Source organism: Artibeus jamaicensis, unplaced genomic scaffold, assembly GCF_021234435.1.
Source record: "Artibeus jamaicensis isolate MK-2021 breed Jamaican fruit bat unplaced genomic scaffold, CSHL_Jam_final contig_1157, whole genome shotgun sequence".
Lineage (NCBI taxonomy): Eukaryota > Metazoa > Chordata > Mammalia > Chiroptera > Phyllostomidae > Artibeus > Artibeus jamaicensis.
Window position 1 is genome coordinate 1,269,231 of NW_026521226.1, and position 25,003 is coordinate 1,294,233.

Here is a 25,003-nt window from a genome sequence, read left to right on the forward strand (position 1 = left end):
ACTCAAGGGGAGGGAATTAAACTCCACCTCTTGAAGGGAAAAGTATCAAAGAATTTGTGGACATATTTTTGAAATCACAGTATTTTAGCATGGTGTATTTTAAAAGGATCTGTTTGATATCTGTTTTACATCAGCTGTGGTTTCAAAGATGAAGTGCTACAAATGATCTTTAAGTTAACTCTAAATATATATATATATATATATATATATATATATTTATTTAAAGATTTTATTTATTTAGTTTTAGAGGGGAGAAAGGAAGGAGAAAGAGAGGGAGAGAAACATCAGTGTTGCCTCTTTTACACCCCCCCCACCTGGGACCTGGCCTACAATGCAGGCATCTGCCCTAGACTGGGAGTCAAATGGGCAACCCTTTGGTTTGCAGGCCAGCACTCAATTCACTGAGCCACACCAGCCAGGGCAACTCTAAATATCTCTTGTCACATGCTTGTGATTGTCTCCTTTTACATGGAGGAAACCTGTGCCATGTGGCTTTCTATGATGTTTCCTAAGAAAAAGGCTTTCCTTTTTTCTGGGAAACGTACCTGTCTGCTATCTTTCCAAAACACTGCATAATTCTTTTTTTAATTTTAAATTTAAATGTTTTATTGTTTGTGCTGAATGTTTTATTGTTTGTGCTGTTACCGTTGTCCCAATTTTTCTCCTTTTGTTCACCTCTGTCCAGCCCATCCCCCACTCCCACAGTCAGTCCCCACGCCATTGTTCATGTCTGTGGGTCATTCATAAATATTTTTTGACTAATCCCTTCACTTTTTTCCAACCAGCCCTCCCCTCCTGCTGCTTCCCTCTTACAGCTGTTCTATGTTTCTATGTTCTATCTTTCATTCTGTTCTGTATCTTTTTAAAATAATATTTTATTAATTTATCTTTAGAGAGAGGGGAAAGGAAGAAGAGAGAGGGAAACATTGATGTATGGTCCCTCTCATGGGCCCTTAACTGGGGACCCAGCCCACAACCCAGGCATGTGCCCTGCCCTGTTCTGTATCTTTTTTTGTTGTTGTTCTATGTTTCTATGCCTCCGGTTCTGTTTTGCTCTTTAGTTTATTTTGTTCATTAGATTCCACTTGTAAGTGAGATCATATGGTATTTGTCTTCCAATGACTGGCTTATTTCACTTAGCATAATATTCTACAGTTCCATCTATTCTGTTTCAAAAGTTAAGAATTCCTTCTTTTTTACTGCTCCCTGGAATTCCACTGTGTAAATGTACCACTGTTTTTTTATCCACCCATTTTACTGATGGGCACTTAGGCTATTTCCAAATCTTGGCTAGTGCATAGAGGTGCATATATTCTTTGAAATTGGGATTCTTAGGATATATTCCCAGAAGTGGGATTGCTGGATCAAAACCCATTTCCATCCTTAATTTTTTGATTAAATTCCATACTGTTTTGCACAGTGGCTGCACTAGTATGCATTCCTACCATCAGCAAACTAGGGTTCCCTTTTTTAAAAAAGATTTTATTTATTTATCTTCAGAAGGGAAGGGAAGGAAACAGGGAGAGAAATGTCACTGTATGGTTGCTTCTCGTGCATCCCCTGCTGGCAACGGGCCTGCAACCCAGGCATGTGCCCTGACTGGGAATCGAAATGCAATCTTTTGGTTTGCTGGCCTGTGCCCAATCCACTGAGCTACACTAGCCAAGGCTAGGGTTCCCTTTTATCCACATCCTTAGCACCCATTGTTTGTTGATTTATTAATGATGGCCATTCTGACAGGTGTGAGGTGATATCTCATTGTAGTTTTAATTTTCATGTCTCTGATGGCCAGTGATATCTAGCATTTTTTTTTATATGTCTATGAGCCCTCTTTATGTCCTCCTTGGAGAAGTGTCTATTCAGGTCCTTTGCCAATTTTTTAATTGGATTGTTTGTCTTCTGGTGTTGAGTCATATAAGTCCTTTATATATTTTGGAGATTAAACTTTTGTCCAGTGTATCATTGGCACATATGTTCTTCCATATAGTGGGTTCCCTTTTCATTTTGATGATGGTTTCTTTAGCTATGCAGAAGCTTTTTAATTCGATGCAGTCCCATTTGCTTATTATTTCCTTTGTTTCCCTTGCCCTAGGAGATTTGTCAGCAAAAATATTGCTACGTGAGATAGGTGAAATTTTACTGCTTATGTTTTCCTTCAGGATTTTTATGGTATTGTGACTTATATTTGTCTTTATCCATTTTTCCTTTATTCTGATGTATGGTATAACATAGTGGTCTAATTTTATTTTTTGGCATGTATTAGTGTCCAGTTCTCCCAACACCATTTATTGAAGAGACCATCTCTCTCTCTTTTTAAGATTTTTATGTATTTATTTATTTTTAGAGGGTAAGGGAAGGAGAAAGGGAGAGAAATATCAATGTGTGGTTGTCTCTTGTGCATCCCCTGCTGGGAACTGGCCTGCAACCCAGGCATGTGCCCTGACTGGGAATCAAACCACGATCCTTTGGTCCACGGACCTGCGCTCAATCCACTGAGCTACAGCAGCCAGGGCTCTCTCTCTTTTTGAAGAGACTGTCTTTACTTCATTGTATGCTCTTGCCTCTTTTGTCAAATATTAATTGACCATAAGGATATGGGTATATTTCTGGTCTCTCTATTTTGTTCCATTGATCTATATGTGTGCTCTTATGCCAGTACCAGACTGTTTTGATTACAGTGGCCTTGTAGTACAGATTGATATAAGGTACTGTGATCCCTCAAACCTTGTTTGTCTTTCTCAAAATTGCTGAGGCTATTCCTGGTCATTTTTGGTCCCATATGAATTTTTAGAATATTTGTTCTTGCTCTGTGAAGTATGCCATTGATATTTTAATAGGAATTGCATTGAATCTATAGATTGCTTTGGGTAGTATGGACATTTTAGTGATATTAATTCTTCCAGTCCATGAACATGATATATGCTTCCACTTATTTGTGTTTTATTCAGTTTCCTTCTTCTGTGTCATATAGTTTTCTGAGTGCAGGTCTTTTGTCTCCTCGGTTAAACTTATTCCTAAGTACTTTATTTTTGTTGTTGTTGCAATAGTAAATGGGATTGTTTTCTTAGTTTCTCTTTCTGATTGTTCATTATTGGTGTATGAAAATGCCATTGATTTCTGAGTATTGACTTTGTATCCATTTACTTTGCCAAATTCATTTATTGGATCTGATAGTTTTTTGGTGGAGCCTGTAGAGTTTTCTATATACACTATCATGTCATCCACAAATATGGCAGTTTTACTCCCTCCTTTCCAATATGGATGCCTTTTATGTCTTCTTGTCTGATCACTGTGGCCAGAACTTCCAGTACTATGTTGAACAAGAGAGGTGAAAGTGAACATCCCTGTCTTGTTCCTGATCTTAAGGGAATTTTTAAAGTTTTTTTCCATTTAATATGATATTGGCTGCAGGTTTTTTCTATATGGCCTTTGTTATGTTGAGGTATGCTCCCTCTATTCCCTCTTTTATACTGGATAGTTCTTGGAATGCTATCTTTCTCAGAATCCAAGAAGTCTATGCCAAGAAAGCCTCTGGGTCAATGTTACTTCTGAGATTCATCATCAGACTCCAGGAAACCTTTTTGAATCTTCCCACTGTACTGGTAGATTATTTAGCCAACTTAATGTATAAATTTCTTCTTTGTTACCAGTTTGTTAGAAAGTTACCAATGTGTCTTACACTGAAATTTAAAATCATTTTTGTTCTTTATCTCAATGTTAAAATCAATATAAGTTAGGTAAGTGTTGGTAAGTTTAAGAAGTTCCACATGTCTTCCTAAGTGACTATTCTAGAAATAAAATTGCCCTAATGAACAGATCTTAAGTGACAATACAGTAGGATGTTCAGGAGAGTCACTTTGAAAGTATCTCCCAATTCATACTTTCAGGTTTGCGGAGCTCCAGAGCTATACTCAGCTCAACTTCAGACCTATAGAAGATGGTAAATGTGACATTGTTATTGAAAAACCAACCTACTTCATGAAATTGGATGCAGGTGAGAAGTTAATTTGCCTATAATTTATTTATTTTATTTTTCTAAAGATTTTATTTATTTTTAGACAGAGGGGAAGGGAGGGAGAAAGAGAGAGGAAAACATCAATGTGTGGTTTCCTCTTGTGCTGCACGCCCTACTGGGGACTTGGCCCATAATGCAGGCATGTGCCCTCACTGGGAATGGAACTGGCAACCCTTTGGTTCCCAGCCCCACGCTCAATCCACTGAGCCACACCAGCCAAGCCTATAATTTATTAATGAGGCTTTGTTCCTTTTTTGATACACATATGTGGTGATTTCCTGTGACTTTTTGGGAAGCACTATGACATTAAACAATGAATTTGCTTTCTCATTTCTTCTCTAAAGAAGTGAATTTGTTTGAATTTCACTTCATTTAATACTTGAGTATTTTTTAAAAATATTTATCTATTTATTTTTAGAGAAAGGGGAAGGGAGGGAGAAAGAGTGAGAGAACATTAGTGTGTGATTGCCTTTCACATGCCCCCAGCTGGGAACCTGGCCCACAACCCAGGTATGTGCCTGACTGGGAATAGAACTGGCGACCCTTTGTTTTGCAGGCTGGCATTCAATGCACTGAGCCATACCAGCCATGGCTAATACTTTATTTTGTTTTATTATTTATTTATTTATTTTCTTTTTTAGTTGATGTTCGAATATAGTTTTCTCCATTTTTCCACTACCACTTTCCACCACCCTACCCATGCCCACCTCCCACCCTCAATCCCATCCCACCTTGACTCCGTCCTTGGGTCCCTCATTCATGTTCATTTAGTTCCCTTTTCATTCTTCCCCACATTATTTCCCTCTCCCCTCCCTCTGGTTACTGTCAGTTTGTTGTCAATTTCAATGTCTCTGGCTATATTTTGCTTGCCATTTTGTTTTGATAATTAGGTTCCACTTACAGGTGAGATCATATGGTATTTGTCTTTCACCACTTGGCTTACTTCATTTAGCATAATGCTCTCCAGTTCCATACATGTTGTCTCAAAGAGTAGGTGCTCCCTCTTTGTTTCTGTTACATAGCATTCCATATGTAAATGTACCATAGTTTATTGATCTCCTCATTTACCGATAGGCACGTAGGCTGCTTCCAGCACTTGCCTATCGTAAATTGTGCAGCTATGAACATTGGGATGCATAGATTCTTTTCAAACAGTGTTTCAGGATTCTTAGGGTATAAACACAGTAGTGGAATTGCTGGGTCAAAAGGCAATTCCATTTTTACTTTCTCAAGGAAATTTCATATTGTTTTCCACAGAGGGTGCACCAGTTTACATTCCCACCAACAGTGCAATAGGATTCCCTTTTCTCTGAGACCTCTCTAACACTTATCATTTGTTGATTTGTTTGTGATGGGCATTCTGACAGGTGTGAAGTGGTATCTCATTATAGTTTTAATTTGCATCTCTCTGATAGCTAGTGATGCTGAATATCCTTTCAAATGTCTCCAGACCCTCTCTATGTCCTCTTTGGAAAAGTGTCTGTTCAGGTCCTATGCCCATTTTTTAATTGGATTGTTTGTCTTCCTGGTGTGGAGTCATGTGAGTTCTTCATATATTTTGGATATCAAACCCTTGCCCAAGATATTCATGGGCAAATATGTTTTCCCTTACAGTTGGTTCTCTTTTCATTTTGCTAATGTTTTATTTAGCTGTGCAGAAGCTTTTTATTTTAATTAAGTCCCCTTCATTTACTCTTTCCTTTAAGTCCCTTGCTCTAGGGGACATATCAGTGAAAATACTGCTTCGTAGAATATCTGAGATTTTCCTGCCTGTCTTCTTTTCTAGGACTTTTATGGTATCACAACTTATATTTAAGTCTTTTATCCATCTTGAATTTATTTTTGTGTATGCTGTAAGTTGGAGGTTGAGTTTCATTTTTTTGCTTGTAGATGTCCAGATGTCCCAACACCATTTGTTGAAGAGGATATTTTTATTCAATTTTGTTTCTGCCTCCTTTGTCGAGTATTAATTGACCACAGAGACTCAAGGTTTATTTTTGGTCTCGTATTCTGTTCCATTGGTCTATGTGTCTGTTCTTATGCCAGTACCAGACTGTTTTGATTATAGTGGTCTTAGAATATAGTTTGATGTCAGGTATGGTGATCCCACCTATTTCCTTCTTTTTGCTCAAAATTCCTGCAGCTATTTCAGGTTGTTTATGGTTCCATATAAATTTTTGAAGTGTTTGTTCTATATCTGTGAAATATGTCCTTGGTATTTTCATAGAGATTGTGTTGAATCTATAAATTGCTTTGGGTAGTATGGACATTTTGATGATGTTAATTTTTCAATTCATGAACATGGTATATGCTTCCATTTGTTTGTGTCTTCCTCAATTTCTTTCTTCAGTGTTGTATAGTTTTCTGAGTATAGGTCTTTTACCTCCTTGGTTAGGTTTATTCCCAGGTATTTTTTTTTCTTATAGCAAATGAGATCTTTTTCCTGATTTCTGTTTCTGATATTTCATTGTTGGTGTATAAAAATGCCTTCAATTTATGAATATTGATTTTGTATCCCACCGTTTTCCCATATTCACTTATTAGATTGAGTAGGGTTTTGGTGGAGTCTATAGGGTTTTCTATGTACACTATCATGTCATCTGCAAACAGTGACTGCTTTGCTTCCTCCTTTCCAGTTTGGATGCCTTTTATTTCTTCTTCTTGTTTGATTGCTGTGGCTAGGACTCCCAATACTATACTGAAGAGAAGTGGTGAAAGTGAACATCCTTGTCTTGTTCCTGATATTAGTGGGAAAGATTTTAGTTTTTGCACCTTGAGTATGATGTTGGCTCTAGGTCTCTGATATATGGCCTTTATTATGTTGAGGAATGTTCCCTCTATTCCCACTTTGCTGAGTGTTTTTTATCATAACTGTGTCCTGTACTTTATCAAATGCTTTTTTCTGCATCTATTGATACGATCATGTGAGTTTTGTCTTTGCTTTTGTTTATGTGATGTATTATGTGTATTGATTTGCAAATATTGTACCATCCTTGAATCCCTGGTCATGGTGTGTGATCTTTTTAATGTATTCCTGGATGTGGTTTGCCAATTTTTGGTTGAGAATTTTAGTATCTATGTTCATCAGGATTATTGGCCTGCATTTTTCTTTCTTTCTTGTGTCTTTATCTGATTTTGGGATTAGGATGATGCTGGCTTCATAAGAAGAGTTTGGGAGTCTTCAGTCTTATTGGATTTTTTGGAAAAGTCTGTGAAGGATGGGGGTTAGCTCTTCCTTAAATATTTTGTAAAACTCTGTGAAACTGTTCAGTCCAGTGCTTTTGTGTGCTGTGAGTTTTTTGATTATTGCTTTGATTTCATCAGCTGTTACTGGTCTTTTCAGGCTTTCTGCTTCTTCTTCACTGAGTTTTGGAAAATTGTATTTTTCTAGAAATTTTTCCACTTCACTTAGGTTTTCAAATTTCTTGGCATATAGTTCTTCATAATAAATTCTTACAATCCTTTCTATTTCTGTGGTGTCAGTTGTAATATCTCCTCTTTCATTTCTGAGTATGTTTACTTGGGTCCTCTCTCTTTTTCTTTTAAATATATTTTATTGTTATGCTATTACAGTTTTCCCATTTCCCCTCCTTCATTCCCCTCCACCCTGCACACCCTCTCCCACCCACATTCCCCCCTTTAGATCATGTCCATGTGTCTTAAGTTCTTTAGCTTTTACATTTTCCATACTATTCTTGCCCTTCCCTATTTTCTGTGTACCATCTATGCTACTTATTCTCTGTACCTTTTCCCCCTCTTCTCCTCCTCCCACTCCCCTGTTGCTACCCCTCCATGTGATCTCCATTTCTGTGGTTTTGTTCCTGTTCTAGTTGTTTCCTTAGTTTGTTTTTGTTTTAGGTGTGGTTGTTAGAATTGTGAGTTTGCTGTCATTTTACTATACATATTTTTTATCTTCTTTTTCTCAGATAAGTACTTTTAACATTTCATATATTAAGGGATGGGTGATGGCGAACTCCTTTAACTTGACCTTATCTGAGAAGCACTTTGTCTGCCCTTCCATTCTAAATGAAAGCTTTGCTGGATTGAGCAATCTTGGATGTAGGTCCTTGCCTTTCATGACTTTGAATTCTTCTTTCCAGCCCCTTCTTGCCTGCAAGGTTTCTTGCAGCTGATTGAGAAATCAACTGATAGTCTAATGGGAACTCCTTTGTAGTTAACTGTCTCTTTTTCTCTTGCTGCTTTTAAGATTCTCTCCTTATCTTTAATCTTTGCTAATGTGAGCATGATGTGCCGTGGTGCGATCCTCCTTGGGTCCACCTTCTTTAGGACTCTCTGAGCTTCCTGGACTTCCTAAAAATCTTTCCTCACCAGATTGGGGAAGTTCTCCTTCATTATTTTTTCAAATAAATTTTCAATTTCCTACTCTTCCTCTTCTTCTGGCACCCCCACAATTCAGATGTTGGAATGTTTAAAGTTGTCTGGAGGTTCCTAAGCCTCTCCTCATTTTTTTGAATTCTTTTTTCTTCATTCTGTTCTGGTCAAATGCTTATATTTTTCTTGTGATCTAAACCATTGATTTGAGTCCTGGTTTCCTTTCTGTCACTGTTGGTTCCCTGTACATTTTCCTTTATTTGACTTTTCATAGCCTTCACTTTTTTCTCTATTTTGCAACCATACTCAGCCATTTCTGTGACCATCCTGATTACCAGTTTTTTGAACTCTGTCTGATAGGTTGGCTATCTGTTCATTGCTCAATTGTATTCTTTCTGGAGCTTTGATCTGTTCTTTCATTTGGGGCATATTTTTTTTGCCTAGGTGTGCCTGTTAAATAGTAAGGGGCAAGGCCTTAGGTATTTGCCAGGGCTGGGCAACCCACGTTGCTGAATTCTGGCACTGTGTGTGGCGGAGGGATTTGGGAGGGAACAATGCCACTTGCTCAGCTCTCAGCTGGCTTTCAGTCACTTCCTCCACTACTCACAAGCAAATTGGGCTCTTCTGGTGCTGATTCCCAGGTGAGTGGTTTTGTGACATTCTAGGACTCTGTAGGTCTCCTTAATGACCACTCCTGTGAACCTGGGATTTTTTTTTTCTGCCTCAACACCCATTGGTTTTTTTCAGCCAGATGTTTTGAGGCTTTATTCTCCCACACTGGAAACCTGGGTTGTGTTTTTTGTCTTGCTCCCCAGTTGCTCCTCCTGGTTTATCCCCACGCAAATGTGGGACTGCCCTATCTGTCAGCGGCTGCCTTGCCGTGAGTCCTCTACACCCCAGCTGCTGGCCTCTGTCCCTCCTACTGGTCTGGTTTCTCCTTTAACTCCTTGGTTTTTGGACTTCCATACAGTTCTATTTTCTGGCAGTTCTGGTTATTTTTTTATTTTAAATTTGTTGTCCTTTTGGTTGTTCAAGAAGGCAAAGTGTATCTACCTACACCTTCATCTTGGCTAGAAGTTCCTAAATACCCATTCAGCCCTTTTAAACAATAGTTGGCTAATACAAGGTCTAGCAGAAGATTCCTGCTTGAGTGTGGTTGGTAGGGCAATAGTATGGGTGTATTAATTTATAGTTTTAATTTGAACATTTCACTTAAAATGTCATATGGTGTGCTTGAGTATGATATTGTTATTATACAGAATTACATGCTTATGATTTTGTAATAAAACAGGAGTGTTATTTGTGCCAGACCCTGTTATTTTCTCAAGAACCACATGATAAGTGGTAGTTAAGTAGGAAGAAAAGACAGGAATGAAAAAAATGCCAAAATGTTAATAGTTGCTGTCATTTTCAGTAATTCTATGATGAACAGCTCTTGCCTAATTTATTTTTTAAAATAAATGATCGTAAAAAAATAATAATTAGTCTTCATGGTCCTATAGTTCTGCCTAATTCTGAGCTAAATAGACTTCTGTCATTTTTTGTTCTGGAAAATTAATGATCAATTGTTAGTTAGTGTATATGGGGAAGTCCATTCCTGATTTCTAAATAACCAATTTTATTTTTTTGAAGATTTTTATGTATTTATTTTTAGAAAGAGGGGATGGGAAGGGGAGAGAATGGGAGAAACATCAATGTGTGCTTGCCTCTTATGGGCCCCTTCACTGGGGACCTGGTCTGCAACCCAGGCATGCTCCCTAGACTTGGAATTGAACAGGTGACCTTTTGGTTTGCAGACTGGCATTCAATCTACTGAGCCACACCAGCCAGGGCTAAATAACCAATTTTAAAGTGAATTTTTGAACCCATTTCATCTGTAAATTGAGGATTACCTGAGTGTAGATTATTTCACATTTGGAAAAACTTTTTTTTCTCATTTATTTCAGCTAAAAGCCCATCACAGGATAAATAGATGGGGTAGAATAAAAATTGTATAATTATTTGTTCTTCAGGGTTAATTAACATAGACTTCTTTTCACGGTGCTAGGTGTTAACATGTATCATCACTTCTGTGACTTTGTCAATCTTTACATCACTCAGCACGTCAACAATTCCTTTACTACAGATGTGTACATTGTGATGTGGGACACGGTGAGTAGGACTGCTCTCTGCTTCAGCTCTGTCCTTGCTCAGTGAATCTGTGACTCTGATGTGGTGAAATGGAATTTTCTAAGACACACACACTTAAAGACTCACACATACATCTATGCATGTGCAGATAAGTGGGATGTGTCTATGTGTATGTACATGTACATGTACACATGGGGAGATGCTGGGTTGGCCAAAAAATCCACTTAGTTTTTTCTGTAAAATAAAAGTCATGTTATTCATTTTCACGAATAACTATTGATTTGGATATTTTGAGTAGATTGGTTGTCTCTCATTATTAGCTTCTAGTGAGTAGAGGCTGGGGTGCTGCTAAACATCTTCCAATGTATAAGAGCCCCACAGCAAAGAATTATTTGGCTAAAGTATCAATAGTACCAAGAAACATAGCAAACCACTTCTGACACATTCGATCAGTCATAGCACCTTCTCCATACACTGTACAAATCTTTTTCTGCATTTTTGTTGCATTTTGATCTTTCTTGAAATGATAAAGCATAATATGCTGAGAATGTTGCATATTTTCTTCCATCTTCAATATTAAAATGGCTACACAAAAATTCACCAATTTTGATAACATTTTTTAAATGCATCTGATAGGATAGCTGTCACAGTACAGTGTAAGAAATTGTTTTGAGTGAAGTTAAAGACAACTAAGCACGACTAAAGCCATTGTATGGAAAAAACTAAATGAACTTTTTGGCCAACCCAATACATATATAAGTTTATACTTTCATTCTATGAACTTCAGAGTGAGGCCATGGAAGATTTCTTTGCACCTTTGGGCAGGTGAATCTCCAAAGACCAAAGTCTCATCCTTTGTGTTTCTCTGAGGCAGGCATAAGAAGACTGTCGTTCCTTCGACCCCTGTGGCCCCTGTATGACCCTCATGGGGAGCACCCTTGTCTTTACCATTTGACTTTGCCTACCTGCAGTTTCCTCTTGCTGCCTGCTTTACGACAGGGTGCTGTGTGGATGCACTCACTGCACATGGCCAGTCCTGGGGGTACCCATAAATACTGTACCTGCTATTTGCTTATTTGTTTTCAGCGCTGTTTTTTTTTTCTTTTTCATCCTTCCTTTTCTCTGTTTCTTTCAATACTGGCCTATCTACCTGCCAAGGTAACCCACCTCCGCCTGAATTGCCCAAGTACACACAACTGTGAAATGGGACAATTGTAGTCTCTAGTTGAGTGTCATTTTGAGAATAAACCATATAGTATATGAATAGTCAGATGCTTGACACATAGCACATGTGCTTTGAATGTTGCTGTGACAAAGACAATGATGCCAACATGTGGTTTATATCATGTTGGCCAAAAAGTTTGTTTGGTTTTTCCACAAGATGGCTCTGGTTTTTCCACATGATGTCTTTAACATCATTCAAAACAATTTTGTTTGATAGTAGTATAACAGCTGTCATATCAGATGTATTAAAAAAACTTATCAAGATTGGTAAATTTTTGTGTAGCTCTTTTAGTATATATTTTTTAAATATTTTATTTATTTATCTTTAGAGGGGAAGGGAAGGAGAGAGGGAGAGAAACATCAATGTATGGTTGCCCCTCGTGCATCCCCTGCTGGGAACTGGCCTGCAGGGAACTGGCCTGCAACCCAGGCATGTGCCCTGACTGGGAATCGAACCTCGATTGTATGGTTCGCAGGCCCGTGCGCTATTTTAATATTGAATATAGAAAAATATGCAACATTTTTGGTATTTTGCTTTATTATTTCAAGAAAGATAAAAATACAACTGAAATGCAAAAAAAGATTTGTGTGGTATATGAAGAAGGTGCTATGACTGACTGAATGTGTCAACAGTGGTTAACGAAGTTTCATGCTGGAGATTTCTTGCTGTATGATGCTATCCAACTGGTCAGGTAGACCAGTGGAAGTTGATAGTGATCAAATTGACACATTAATTGAGAATAATCAACATTATACCACACGTGAAATAGCCAACATACTCAAAATGTCTAAATCAATAAAGTTATTGGTGAAAATGAAAACTGTGCCTTTTCTTTTATGGAAAAAAGCACATGGACTTTTTGGTTAATCCAATAATACACATGAGAAAGTCTGCCTAAACTGGGAAGTTGAAATACCAACTGAGAAGTCATGTAAGTTTCAACTAACCATTCCAACTCACAGGACACCATTGGCCCCACTGTTGGCACAAGTCTGTTTAGAACGATCTTCCAGGGGAACCATAGCTTGCTGGTAGGACAGCCTCAGGTATTTTCTCTGGAAAGGGTCTTTCTAGCAGCTCGCACAGTATAGCTCAGGTGCAAGGACTAGGGATCCACTTGGGGCAGGTAGAGGTGCCTCCTATACCACACAGGATGTCCCTAATGTCTCCTGGGACAACTGCATTGGCAAAGCCCCCAGAACCCTCAGAAGAGAGAACAGCCAATTATGAGAGTCATTAATACCTTTTCCCAGTCTAGATGCGATTTACCTATTAAGCATCTTTTTTTAAATTATAGGCAGTGTTATGTAGAAGCACAGCATGCTAGATTCATTTTCATAGAGCAGAGCTAGACAGCTGATTGCAGTTCCATTTCTTGTGCAGAAGGGAAATTGTTTTCCTGACATGTTTTTCATTTATATGATAAAGCTCATAGTCGAGCTGAGTAGGAAAGGTTTCATTATCACTGTGAGAGACCTGTGGTTTGATGTGAAGTTTGATGAGTCATTTTTTTTGTTCTTGGATGTGAATGCTGTCTTTAGCTTCCTTCTTGCATAGATTTACGTTTTTCGTGTCTTCAGTTTTGCTGCCACCAGTTTCATTTCCTGAAAATGTTTCTGTGAGCAAAGGGCACATAGTCTCTTTCTTTTCCTCTTTTTGTGTGCTTCTAGGCCACAATCACTGGGCATCAGTAGCCCTGAATGGTTAATTCAGGGTGGTGCTTTTTAAAAAAATTATACCTGTTGTTATCTAACCTAATGCTCACAACCCTTGGTGGACGAGGGCTTTATTAGCTTATTTCATAGATAGGGAAGCCAAGGATCCAAACAGCTGGTAGCTGTCCTCCAAGAACACAGTCAGCAAGAGGTGGAGTCAGGGTTCCTGTGCAGGCCGGTGGACCCCAGATCTGTCCCCAGAAACTGCAGTGCTTTACTGCTTCCCTAGAGTTCCCCACAGAACCTGCTAATGGATGGAAGTTTTCCAGATACTTCCCAGAAGCTTCCTTGTATCTTGTATGCTTTTCTGTTCCTTCCTCAAGTAGACTGAATTAAGCTGAGCTGACTTCTCCCACCTGCCCTTCTCTGTGTCCTGCTGGGAGGAGTAGGCTGTTAAGCCACCAGAAGCTTCTTGGTCACTCAGGTCACTGGGCACGTGTGGCAGGGCATTCAGACTGGGACCTGCCTGGCCCAGCATGTTGTGTGCCCTGATGTTACCTCCCTCCTTTGCTGCTCTCTGTGCATCCATTTTAAACTTGCTTTCTTCATCAGTGAGGCCTTTGCTAGTTGCTCATTCAGATTCCTAGGACAGACAATCTGTGGGTTGCTGCAGAATTGAGGCCCACAAAGTACTGGAGGTTTCCTGGGGACAGTTGTAAGGTGGTGTGTGGCCACTGATGCTTCTCTTTTCTGGTGAGGCCTTGAGTGAAGCCACATTGTGGCCCAGGCTGACTGTGACTCGAAGCCCTGACAGAGGACGATGCTGAGAGCAGTCCTGGAGGCCTTGGAACGATTGCTGTGCCCAGGGAAGGAGCAGAGTGGTGGCTGTGGCTACACTTCAGATCCTTCTGACCTTTTACAAACTTCTCATAAAGAAGCCCTGTGAGGACTTCCCTCTTGTCCTTGCAAAATTTAGCAGTTTGGCCTCTCCCTTGAGTCACATGGTTTCCTCTGTGGGATGGGTAAGGCCACCAACCTCCTGAGAGGCATTAAGGGACACTTCTGCAGAAGAATTTCTGGGCATAACAGGGTTGCTCTTATTAACAGAATGAATAAAAGAGGAGATTGCTGCAGGATTTCCCTATTTTCTTGTGCTGAGAAGTAATGCAGCTTTATTATTATTTTTAATTAGGCAAATAGTATCTGGTTATAAAGAGTTCAAACAACACAGGAATATGTAATGATTAAAAAAATTCTTCCTCTTCTCTAATTCCATTTCCCCTAAAGGTAATCGCTGTTAACACATGAGAATGCCTTGTAAGACTTATTTTATTTGAATAAATGTAAATATATCTTTATAGGAAATACACTCTCTCATATTAACTTAATATGTCATGGACATTTAAGGTTATCATTTTTCATTGGTATTTTGTTGATTGCATGCTTCAGTACATGCATTCATCTCTGTCCCCACCTGGATCATGTGATGTTTGTTTCCAATTCTTTGCTGTTTACTGAAATGCTACAGTGAAAATCTTTCCCATGGACACATGCCCGTATACCTCAGCCTAGCATTTCTGCAGGACAGATTCTTGTAAGTAGAAATTCTAAGTTACAGGTTATGTGTATGTTTAGATTTGAGACAAATACAGGAAGATATGTCACTGTGAGACTAGAAAAAAGTGTTTCCTTTCCCTGTGGCAGAGAATTTGAATGTGAGGGACATGGCAAAGCAACTTTTAGAGGTGGTTATTACTGAATGTTACATGATTCCCTGGAGAAGGGATGAGTCGGATTTCTGTATTTTATTATTAAATTTTCCTTTCAAAGGTATCTTATTTTTTCTGAGGTATTTTATCTCAAGAAACTGTCTAGTTACTTCTTTTAATTGCCCTTTATTTATTATTGAGCCAGACCCGGGACACTGCACTTCTGGTGGTGTTGACAGGGCCCTTTCTTCAAATGGCACTGGAGAGATCCTGAAGGAACCATTTTTTTTATCACCATACTTAACAATTCTCTGTAATTTTGAAATAACTCTAAAACGTATGATGTAAAATTTTCATGATCTGAAAAAAGTGCTATAAAAATAAAAAGGCATAAACATAATCATAATCTATAACCGAGGCTTTAATATTTCTTATTTCTATTGGCTGAATTTTTCAATCTAAGTTATACCATTTTAAAATAAATTATTCTTATAGTTTGAAAAATAAAATAAAATAAATTGATCTCCTTTAGCTGATGAAGCATGTAATTAATTTCTGCTTTTCAAAAATCAATGCATTTGGTTAATGTACTGGAAGGAACTAGTTCCCTCTGAGAGGCAACTGCTGTGCAGAGGTTGCGAGCATGGAGTCTGGAGCCACACAGACTGGATTAATCCCAACCCTGCAAACACACCAGCTCTATGATTTAGGCAAAGTACTTAAATTTGTGTCTTAGTTTCCTTATCTGTAAAAAGTGGGTAATGATATTATATAGCTCATTAAATTTGTAAGGTGGTTTAATGTATTAAGTAATGTCAAGTGCTTAGAATAATGCCTGGAACAAAAGAACATGCAAAATGCTATTATTATGATGATTATTATTTTACTCTTTTTATTAATGGGGAATTATTAAGTATTAGGCAGTGGGTAGATGATTTCATACAGTTACACATGTATTATATTTCAAGGCATTTCCTTGTTCTGAAATTTCTTTCCAAAGAAATTACCCAAATATCAGAGTGTTTTAATGATGGTGTATGTATGTGTTGTGTGCATCTGTAATTTGGATAGAAACTTAGAGAAAAAAAACCCATAACTAGTTTCAGACATGAAAATACAAAGGGTTAGGGTGGAAAGACGAACCACTTTTAGCAGACTAAGATTATAATTGTGATGATTATTTTTGATGAAATTACATCAAATAAGACCCAAAGTGAAAAATCTGTTTTTCTTCTATGGATTTTATGGACTTGTTTAGGATCATTAGTTCTTTGCTCTAACAAGGTAATTCAAGTACATGTTTGCATTCTTGAAAAGCCATGTTGAATGACTTTATTGCTCTAACTTATTTTATTTCCACTTTTAGAGCTCCTATGGATACGGTGACCTGTTCTCTGACACATGGAAAGCATTTACTGATTATGATGTGATACATTTGAAAACTTATGATTCTAAAAGGGTATGGGAAACTTTACTGAAATATCTGTAAATAATTGTCATTCCAGTTGACTGACACATTAGATAAATACTTAGTGTGAGTTTCTCTTAGCTATTGGGTTAGCCAAACAGTCCATTTAGTTTTTTTCATAAAATAAGACATATTTTTTATTTTCACCAATAATTTTATTGACTTTGAGTATGACAGTTACCTGCAGCTATTGGCTTCTAGTGAGCAGAGGCCAGGGTGCTGCTAAATGTCTTCCAGTGCATAGACAGCCCCACAGCAGAGAAGTATTGACATTTGGCCAAAATGTCAATATTACCAAGAAACTTCTCAAACCACTTTTGACATGTTCAATCAGTCGCAGCACCTTTTCCATGTACTACACAAATCCTTTTTTGCATTTCAGTTACATTTTTACCTTTTTTTGAAATAATAAAACATAACATGCCAAAAATGTTGTGTATTTTCTTCCATTTTCAAAACTAAAATGGCTACACAAAAATTCACCAATTTTGATAAGTTTTTTGAAAAAATACATGTTGGCATGCCAGCTGTCCCAATGCAACCTAACAAATTTTTTTCAAATGAAGTTACAGACAACTAAACACTACTAGAGCCATTGTAGGAAAAAACATAACAGACTTTTTGGCCAGCCCAATATTACCATTGATTTCTTACCTCTTAGTTTCTTTTTTGGTAACTGGAATCCTCATTGTTATTAACTTGCAGCTTTTAAAAATACTTTTTCATACCTTTTCCAAAAACATGAATTTCACTTGAGTGAAATAGTTTGCTATTCAACATATTTTAATGTAAAATAGAGGTTAGTTAAAATTTACTTTTTCTGTAACTATAAGTGCTGTTTTGGTGTGAAGGGTACATGTCTCTTCTAACCTTTTAATGTACCTGTATTGTTAGGTTTGTTTTAAAGAGGCGATTTTTTCACTACTCCCCCGGATGAGATACGGGCTGTTTTATAATACCCCTCTGGTAAGAATGTTATCTGTTGCAGACATTCACATTTATTCTTGATAATGTTTTAATATAACTTATATAACTAACCCCTGAAATAGTAATACATAAATATTTACTGTAATATGAACTATTGCTTTTATTGTAGATATCTGGCTGTCAAAATACTGGATTATTCAGGGCATTTTCCCAGCATGTACTATACAGACTAAACATCACACAAGAGGGACCCAAGGTAATGAATACACAGCAGGTCAAATAATGTTGTTTTACTCAATGTCATTTCATTATAACCTTGGTGAGATGCCATAGGAACTTAACTTAATTAGCTTATACTTACAGTAGTTTCATTACACATTGTTTCGCTTAAAGTCACAGAACTTATGAGATGATGTTAAGTGAGGACTGACTGCATTACGGGTTCCAGGGTGAGCTTGACTTTTTACCCTGAATAAAAATTAATACCACCTTTTTAGAAAAAGAAATACTCAGAAGACAGTGTTTTCTGTATTAACACCTTCTGAACTGGAGTGATCTGAAATCAAATGTCTGCCACCTATATGAAAGATAAACCAGGGATAGTGGAAGAATGTGCTTTTTCCCCTCCACCACCAAATCCCCACCTGAGTCACACACATCTGCTCAAAAAAATCTACCCAACCACCCAAACACAAGTGTAGTGAACAGGTTTTGGCTCCTGTGGCTAAAGTAAATGTATTTTATTTTATTCTCTAAGAGAACTGTGAAGGAGGGAATCATGCTTTAAAAGGAATCCTGCTTTAAAAAAAAAGTTTCATAATGTACTCTTATTGTGTTTCATCTCTTTGTGAAAATCCCACTTTAGGTTCAGGTGTTCATTCATCTGTCCAGGCACATACAGCATCATTTTGCCTTTTCCATTTGATTACAGGATGGGAAAATTAGAGTCACCATTCTTGCACGGAGCACAGAATACCGGAAAATACTAAACCAAAATGAGGTTAGTTTTTCTCTGTATTTTTAATGTCATTATATTAACTTTCTGTAACTGGTGTGCTTTATTTTTTCACATTGCAGTAAATGTTTTGATTTGAAATTATTAGCCTTTAGAAAAGGTTATGCCCAGTTCATTTATTAGATTTTTATTGAAAGGCACTAAACGAACCACTTATTAGACTCAAACTGATTTCAGTAGCATCAACTCATGAATTGTATTTAACTGGAATAAGATCAGCATGTGTACAACAGCATGGCTGGAAGATGTCACAACAGTAAGATTTATTCCACAAAAATGTATCAAGAACTGCCACTTGCTGGGTCATGGTTCTGGGACTTGTTAGAATCACAATAGGACCAGTTTACAAATTCCCCTTTTCGTTCTTCATTCCTCAGTCTTGGGGAACATAGCTGATGACTGCTGTAGCCACTTCTGCTGATAAGGGGACAGTAAGTCAGGAAGAGTGAAGAAAGCATAAGAAATATGCTCAGAATACTCGGCCTGTATAAGCAAATATCATAACCAGGAATGGAAAACATGGTTAAAAACCAAATAAGAGCAAGTTAGGATAGATAATTCAAGTTTATACAGGCCTGGTACAGACTCTTGAGAGGAAGCGGTCTTCTTTCTAGCTGTCTGTGTCTTCTCTTCTTGGCCAGGTGGGGTCTGTTGTCCTGTTTCTTTTGCAAAGTAATTAACTAGGGGGACTTCACAGACTCTGTTCTAATTAAGTAGCAGCTGACCATTGGTGTTGATTTTTCCAAGTCTTGAGGGCCAGATAAAGCAACACCTAGAGATGGCACACATTTACAGCATCTAATTTTTTTACAGTATTTTTAAGGAAGGGTCTCCCATATAACATTTCATGCAGGATCAGTGGAGCTTGCTTGTAGGGAACTACTCTTACCTTAGGGCAGCTGATAGAACCTTATCCCAAGTTAAGTTGGTTTCTTGACGTACTCATCTCTTCAGTATTTCCTGTACACTGAGGCGTCCATGAAGCATGTAATTTCTGAGCACTTCGCGTCTTTTCTGTTTTTCCTTGGCTATACCTTGTGGAAGGACCATCCAGCAATATTATTGTTTTCCATTAGTTTCTGGATTGTCCCATTCAAAGGCAAACAGGACTCAGGGGTATACAGTAAAAGGTATCTTTTTTAGTCCAGAACTATAAACTAGCAGAGGTCTCCAGATCGAGTTGAAAGCAAAGTAAAAGGATTTGGTGCCACGATATATATATCCTCTATCGTTTGGCTCTCAAGTCCTGTACAAAACTATTATTCCCATTGCTGGGTGTTTTTGCATGGGCAGGATTAGAGTGTTATGTGGGGAGTGACATGATCAGATTAATTGGCATTTAAGAAAGGTGGTGATCTGCACTGACCAGTGTGGCCCAGTTGGTAGGGCATCGTCCTGTAAGGTGAAAGGTCACCAGTTTGATTCTGGTTGGGCGTGTGCAAGAGGCAACTGACCGATATTTTTCTCCCTCTCTTTTTCCCTCCCTTCTACCCCTCTCTAAAAAATAAAAGAGAAAAGAAAGGGTGCTATCTGAGGCTTTATACCTTCTTTTTGCAGGTTTCTCCAAAGCGTATTTTTCAAACTTGGAGTTTTAGTACCTGGATGAAGTTTTACTATTACTAGGTCATCGGCTTTGCTCTTCCTGGCCACTGTCAGCTCAGACATTTCTCTTACCTTTTGTAGAATTTATTCAGGGATTTCTGGTTGAGGCTTGTCTTCCAGTTGTAATAGCACAGCTTGGAGGGCACAGGCTTGATCTGGTAGGACATTAATGTTGATTTTTTTCTGGTGAGAAAATCTGGTGGGCATTTAATTTTGTTGGTGGATCTCATTCCAACAAGGGAATAGAGCATTCAGGCATATATAGAAAGTTGTGTTTTAAATGCATTTTCTGCCCTGGCTGGTATGGCTCAGTGGATTAGTGCCAGCCTGCAAACCAAAGGGTCGCTTGTTCGATTCCCAGTCAGGGCACATGCCTGAGTTGCGGGACAGGTCCCTAGTATGGGGCACATTGATATTTCTCTCCTTCCCTTCCTCTTTCTCTAAAAATAAACAAATAAAATCTTTTTAAAAAGTGTTTTCCCTACATGACATTTGAATGGTTGAAGGAAGGGTCCATGGGGGTGTCTTTCCCCCAACAACTGTAATAGCTATGGATTTTGGGGAGAGGGGCTTTGTTTGATATTTAGGATAGAACATGTAGCATCAGTATCAATTAGAAAGTCTGTGAATCTCTGTCCCACAGCAGCTGTCACCCAGGGTTCGTTGTTTGAAACAAAAGAATCTTGAGGCTACCCAGGGCCCTGCCATTCCTGGTCATTACTAACCAGCTGTGGCATCTGGTGGGTTTATTTGTGGGTACTTCCTTCCCCATCCTTTCCTGTGATTAGGACATTCTCATCTCTAGTGATTCCCTTATTTAAATATGTACAATGTTGTGGCCCTAAAGGGGGACAGCCCTTTTAGTCAGCGGGCTCCTGGGGTTTTGCCCAGGGTTGTTTGTTTTCCTGAGCAAGCGCATTACTGGATCTTGATTGTATGCTGGCAGGTGTTGGGGTGAGCACTGCAGCTTGTTGTCTCATGTCATGCTGTGAGCCTCAATAACTGTCAATGAAGGTGCATGGGTGCTTCTCGGGCCCCTTAATTAAGTCCCATTACTAGGTGTCCACTTCTACTGGGCCAGGGATGGCATGACTTGGTGGACCCCAGGGGGTTGCTTTGGACCTTTTTGCCCCTCCCATGTCTGCATGGAGCTTGGACCCCACGGCCTGGGCTTGGCCCTGGGGCTGGCCTTGGCCACACCCCAGCCACAGCAGGTGCCCAGCCTGACGCTGTCCAAGTGCTCTCCTTTCTGTCATGTCTCTTACCTGGCAGGCTTTCCTCTGAGTAATGCCTTTGGTATTCAACTGACAATGAAATTTAAGCATATATTGCAATAATATCTAACATTTAAGATAAACAATAATATTTAAGATAGCAACTAGAATTATTTCTTTACTTGACAAATCTTTCCATGTAATTTTAGTATATTAAATAGGCCAAATTAGTTAAAAAATTTTTTTTATAGGGAGAGAGAGAACAAATCTTTGAGGCATTACAGAGGAACAACCCAAATCCATTTCCAGGCTAAGAAAATGTCTCCTTTTAAAACCTGGGCTCTGGGAAGTTTGTCAAACATACTTTACCAAAAAAATTTTAAATCACTATGAAACAATATTAAGTTATCCATTTACCCAAAGTAACAATAAAAGATATCAAACATATTGGTAACTTAGATTAAGGATTAATGACTATTTACTTTAAAAATAATTAATATTGGGCTCCTATCTGAACTAAGAGCTTGGGACTGAGTTCAGTGCCCTTGGAGGGGGTTGGGGGAGTGGGCATCACACACACACACACACACACACACACACACACACACACACACACATGACTGCACCCCAGGTTGCACTCTGCAGCCAGGATCTTGTGGCTGAGCTTCAGTAACCACCACATGGTAGCTCAGGGCTGGGACTGGATGCCAACAGTTGCTGTGGGCACCTCCTTCAGGGTAGGCTGAAGAGGGCAGCATACGCAACCTTAAATCTCCACAAACTTTATAAAGCAGAACAGTGCAGTTGATTGAGAACTCTTCCAGACAGACATCCAAGACCCGGGACTGTGCCTGACACAGCCTCCCAGGGTGAGGCTCTACTCCACAGTCCACATGAGGTTTTAGACAAAGAGGTGACTCAGCCACTGTTTCCTTACTCAAAAGTGAAAGTAGAAAGTAGCCCAGAGGGGCCGGAACTTGCCACAAGCTGACAAAGCCTGTAAGTGGCTAGTCCAGTCACTTCCAGGGCCCATCCACATTGGCTCCAGGGTCTTCAGCAGTGGTCACAAGGCCTCTTGCTTTCTGGTGCCCAAATTGTCACCGAGCCAGGGATGCTGCCTAACACACACAGGAGCCAGTACTGTGACATCTACTTTGGAGAAAAAGAAAGGCAAAGAGATGGGAGGGAAGGCTCCAGGTTTGGGGTGGGACTTTAAGGGGTTTCAGCACTGGATCTTCCTGGAAAATGAACCTTCACTTCTGAAAGGTCCCAGTCTTCAGGTACCAGTCACATCTGATCCTTCCATTGGGGATCAGTTAAGGGTTCACAGTGTTAGTCATGAGTGGCATTCCAAGGTTAAAACTTTGGTTCTGGGCCTTGTTAGGAAAGGACCTGTAGGGGCTTTGCAGTTACAATCCCCTAGAAGTTACAATACTTCTCTGTAAAAAGAAGTATTACTGAACCTCTCTAAGCTTCTGGTGTATCACTTATGAAATGCACATAATAGTAATACTTCCTTGGTAGGATTCTTATGAGGATTAAGTGACCTAACCCTTAAAAAATGCCAGCATAATTTAAGTGCACAGTCAGCGATGCTTTTGTAGCCATCAATGCTGTGCGTTCTGTATGCCACAGACGAGGGACACAGGTGCGGAACACGGCACACGTGTTTCTGAAGAGCAGGAGTTACAGTGTTGGGTTAAGGTGGCCTAATTCTGAATTAGTGAGAGCCATGGCTGTGATTTTAATAATAGATTAATTTGCTTTTTTACTTTCTGTATGCTAAAAGAATAATTGTTTTTCTGTATAGAAATATTGAAAATGTTTTCCTGCCAAGAGTTTAGTATTTTTAGAGGATGAGGCCCAGGGTGCTTGTGGTTTATTTGAAATGAGATAATGGATAGAAGAAAATTCTTAACATTGTGTCTGGAACAAAGTGCTCAGGAAATTACATGTTGAAACTTGAGGGAATAACTAGCAAATGGAAATAACAATGGCTAACATTTAGTGAGCCGCTGTCCAGAGCACTCTGCTCCCCTGGACTTTCTCCTCTCAGCCTCATGACATCCCAGGGCAGCATAATATTTGGCAGGCGGTGTGTCCAAGTGGTGGAGCCAACATTTGAACTCAGTTAAGGGTTAGTCGAGCAATAGACCTGAAGGATATTTAATACATGGGGAATATTTTGTATGAGAAATAAGAAATGCGAGGACTCCAAGAAAAGTAAAACTGAAGAGAAGGAAAAGAAATTTTAAATGTTTCTGTTCTTTTCCCAGCTTGTCAACGCACTGAAAACGGTGTCTACATTTGAAGTCCAGATTGTCGATTACAAGTATAAGTAAGTAATATGCACCCTTGGGCAGAAGCTGTCCCCCTTTTTTCTGGATGTGTTAATGGAAGATAGAAAGGATTTTCAAACTGGAGTTGTTGGTGCTTTAGACCTGAAAGGGACAAGCAGATACCAGCAGTGAATGGAGTGGCAGGTCAGGCCACAGGCACAGTTGCTCTTTGGCTGTTGGGGGCCTGATGTTGTTTACCATCTCATTTTTCAAGAGGAATGATGAATCTACATTTTCATTTGCAATGTCTGAATTTTCATGTTGGCAACTAATTCTGAATTTTTAAAAAATGTTGCAGACCTAATTTGCCCTATTAACTGCCGGGCTTCAACTTTTGACCTAAAATTAGTTATATGTGAATAATTTGAGAGTCATAGAACAATATGAAAGTTTTAAAAATCTAATAAAGCATTTACACTGCTATTAAAATTCTGATACAAGTAAAAAGCTTCACAAGACAGAATATGCCTGTCACCGTCTAGCTAACCTCTGTTGATGTAAAAACAGTAATGCCACAAAGGTAGCGTGTGTTCCTGGGTGGAAAGTCAAGCTACATAGAAAAGGTCCAAAGGAAAGGTGAAAGCTTTGTCTCCCACCCTCATCCACCCACAATCATTATCTTGTTTTCCAAACTGAACTCATGAACAGTTTCTGTGGTAAAAAAGAACAAGTGTACGTTTCCCAGCATAAGAGTATCTAATGCAGACAGGTTTAAACTTCTCAGTGTTGCACCTCACTCATCACACATTCATTCTTTCACACAGATCTTTATTGGGGGTCCCACCATGAGCTGCTCACAGGCTTTGAAGTAGGAATGCAGTCATGGGGCTGGTATGGCTCTTTTCTTGAGGACTCTGGACACTGAATAAAAATAACAAACAATTATAAAGAACAGCGATCCTTTATTGAGACTTATTATTATGCTTTGCTTTATCTCATCTCACTCTTCCAACAGCCCTGTGAGGTTGGCAAAGTTATTCTTGTTTTATGAATTTTCTGTGCCCTGGTGACCACCGTCATTGTCACATGAAGAAACATAGCAACAAGAAGTGGCCAGGCATCTGGCTGACAGAACAGAGCAGTGAGGGTGTGTGTGCCTCTGAGGCTCTGCTATTGACTGGGTTTCTCAGATGAAGGAAAATGACAATAAATTCAGACCTTTCCAACTTGAGGATCATGTTAGTAATGTAATCACATGGATATTGGTGATGCCCACGCCATAGACATTTTCCGTAACTGGTGATTCTCTGCATTTATTCACCTGGATGACGTCCTGTCTTTCCCTTGCATCAGTGGCAGTCCTAGGGAAACTGATGCACATGTACCTCATGTGAGACACACGGTATCATTGTCTCCCTTTCTTTGTGTGGGT

At 38.9% G+C, this 25,003-nt stretch overlaps 1 protein-coding gene across 4 annotated transcripts in view; it reads left to right on the forward strand.

Moving 5' to 3' along the window:
- EOGT (EGF domain specific O-linked N-acetylglucosamine transferase) overlaps nt 1-25,003 on the forward strand; it is a 50,544-nt gene that overhangs the window by 14,430 nt on the left and 11,111 nt on the right. For 3 of the 4 annotated variants that reach the window (XM_037130752.2, XM_037130753.2, XM_053666525.1), the window contains 7 exons: nt 3,888-3,994; nt 10,395-10,498; nt 16,433-16,525; nt 17,429-17,500; nt 17,631-17,717; nt 18,393-18,461; nt 23,569-23,630. In XM_037130752.2, the coding sequence (XP_036986647.2) occupies nt 3,888-3,994; nt 10,395-10,498; nt 16,433-16,525; nt 17,429-17,500; nt 17,631-17,717; nt 18,393-18,461; nt 23,569-23,630 (594 nt within the window). The remainder of the gene's footprint in view (nt 1-3,887; nt 3,995-10,394; nt 10,499-16,432; nt 16,526-17,428; nt 17,501-17,630; nt 17,718-18,392; nt 18,462-23,568; nt 23,631-25,003) is intronic. The other variant, XM_037130754.2, reaches the window with a different exon arrangement.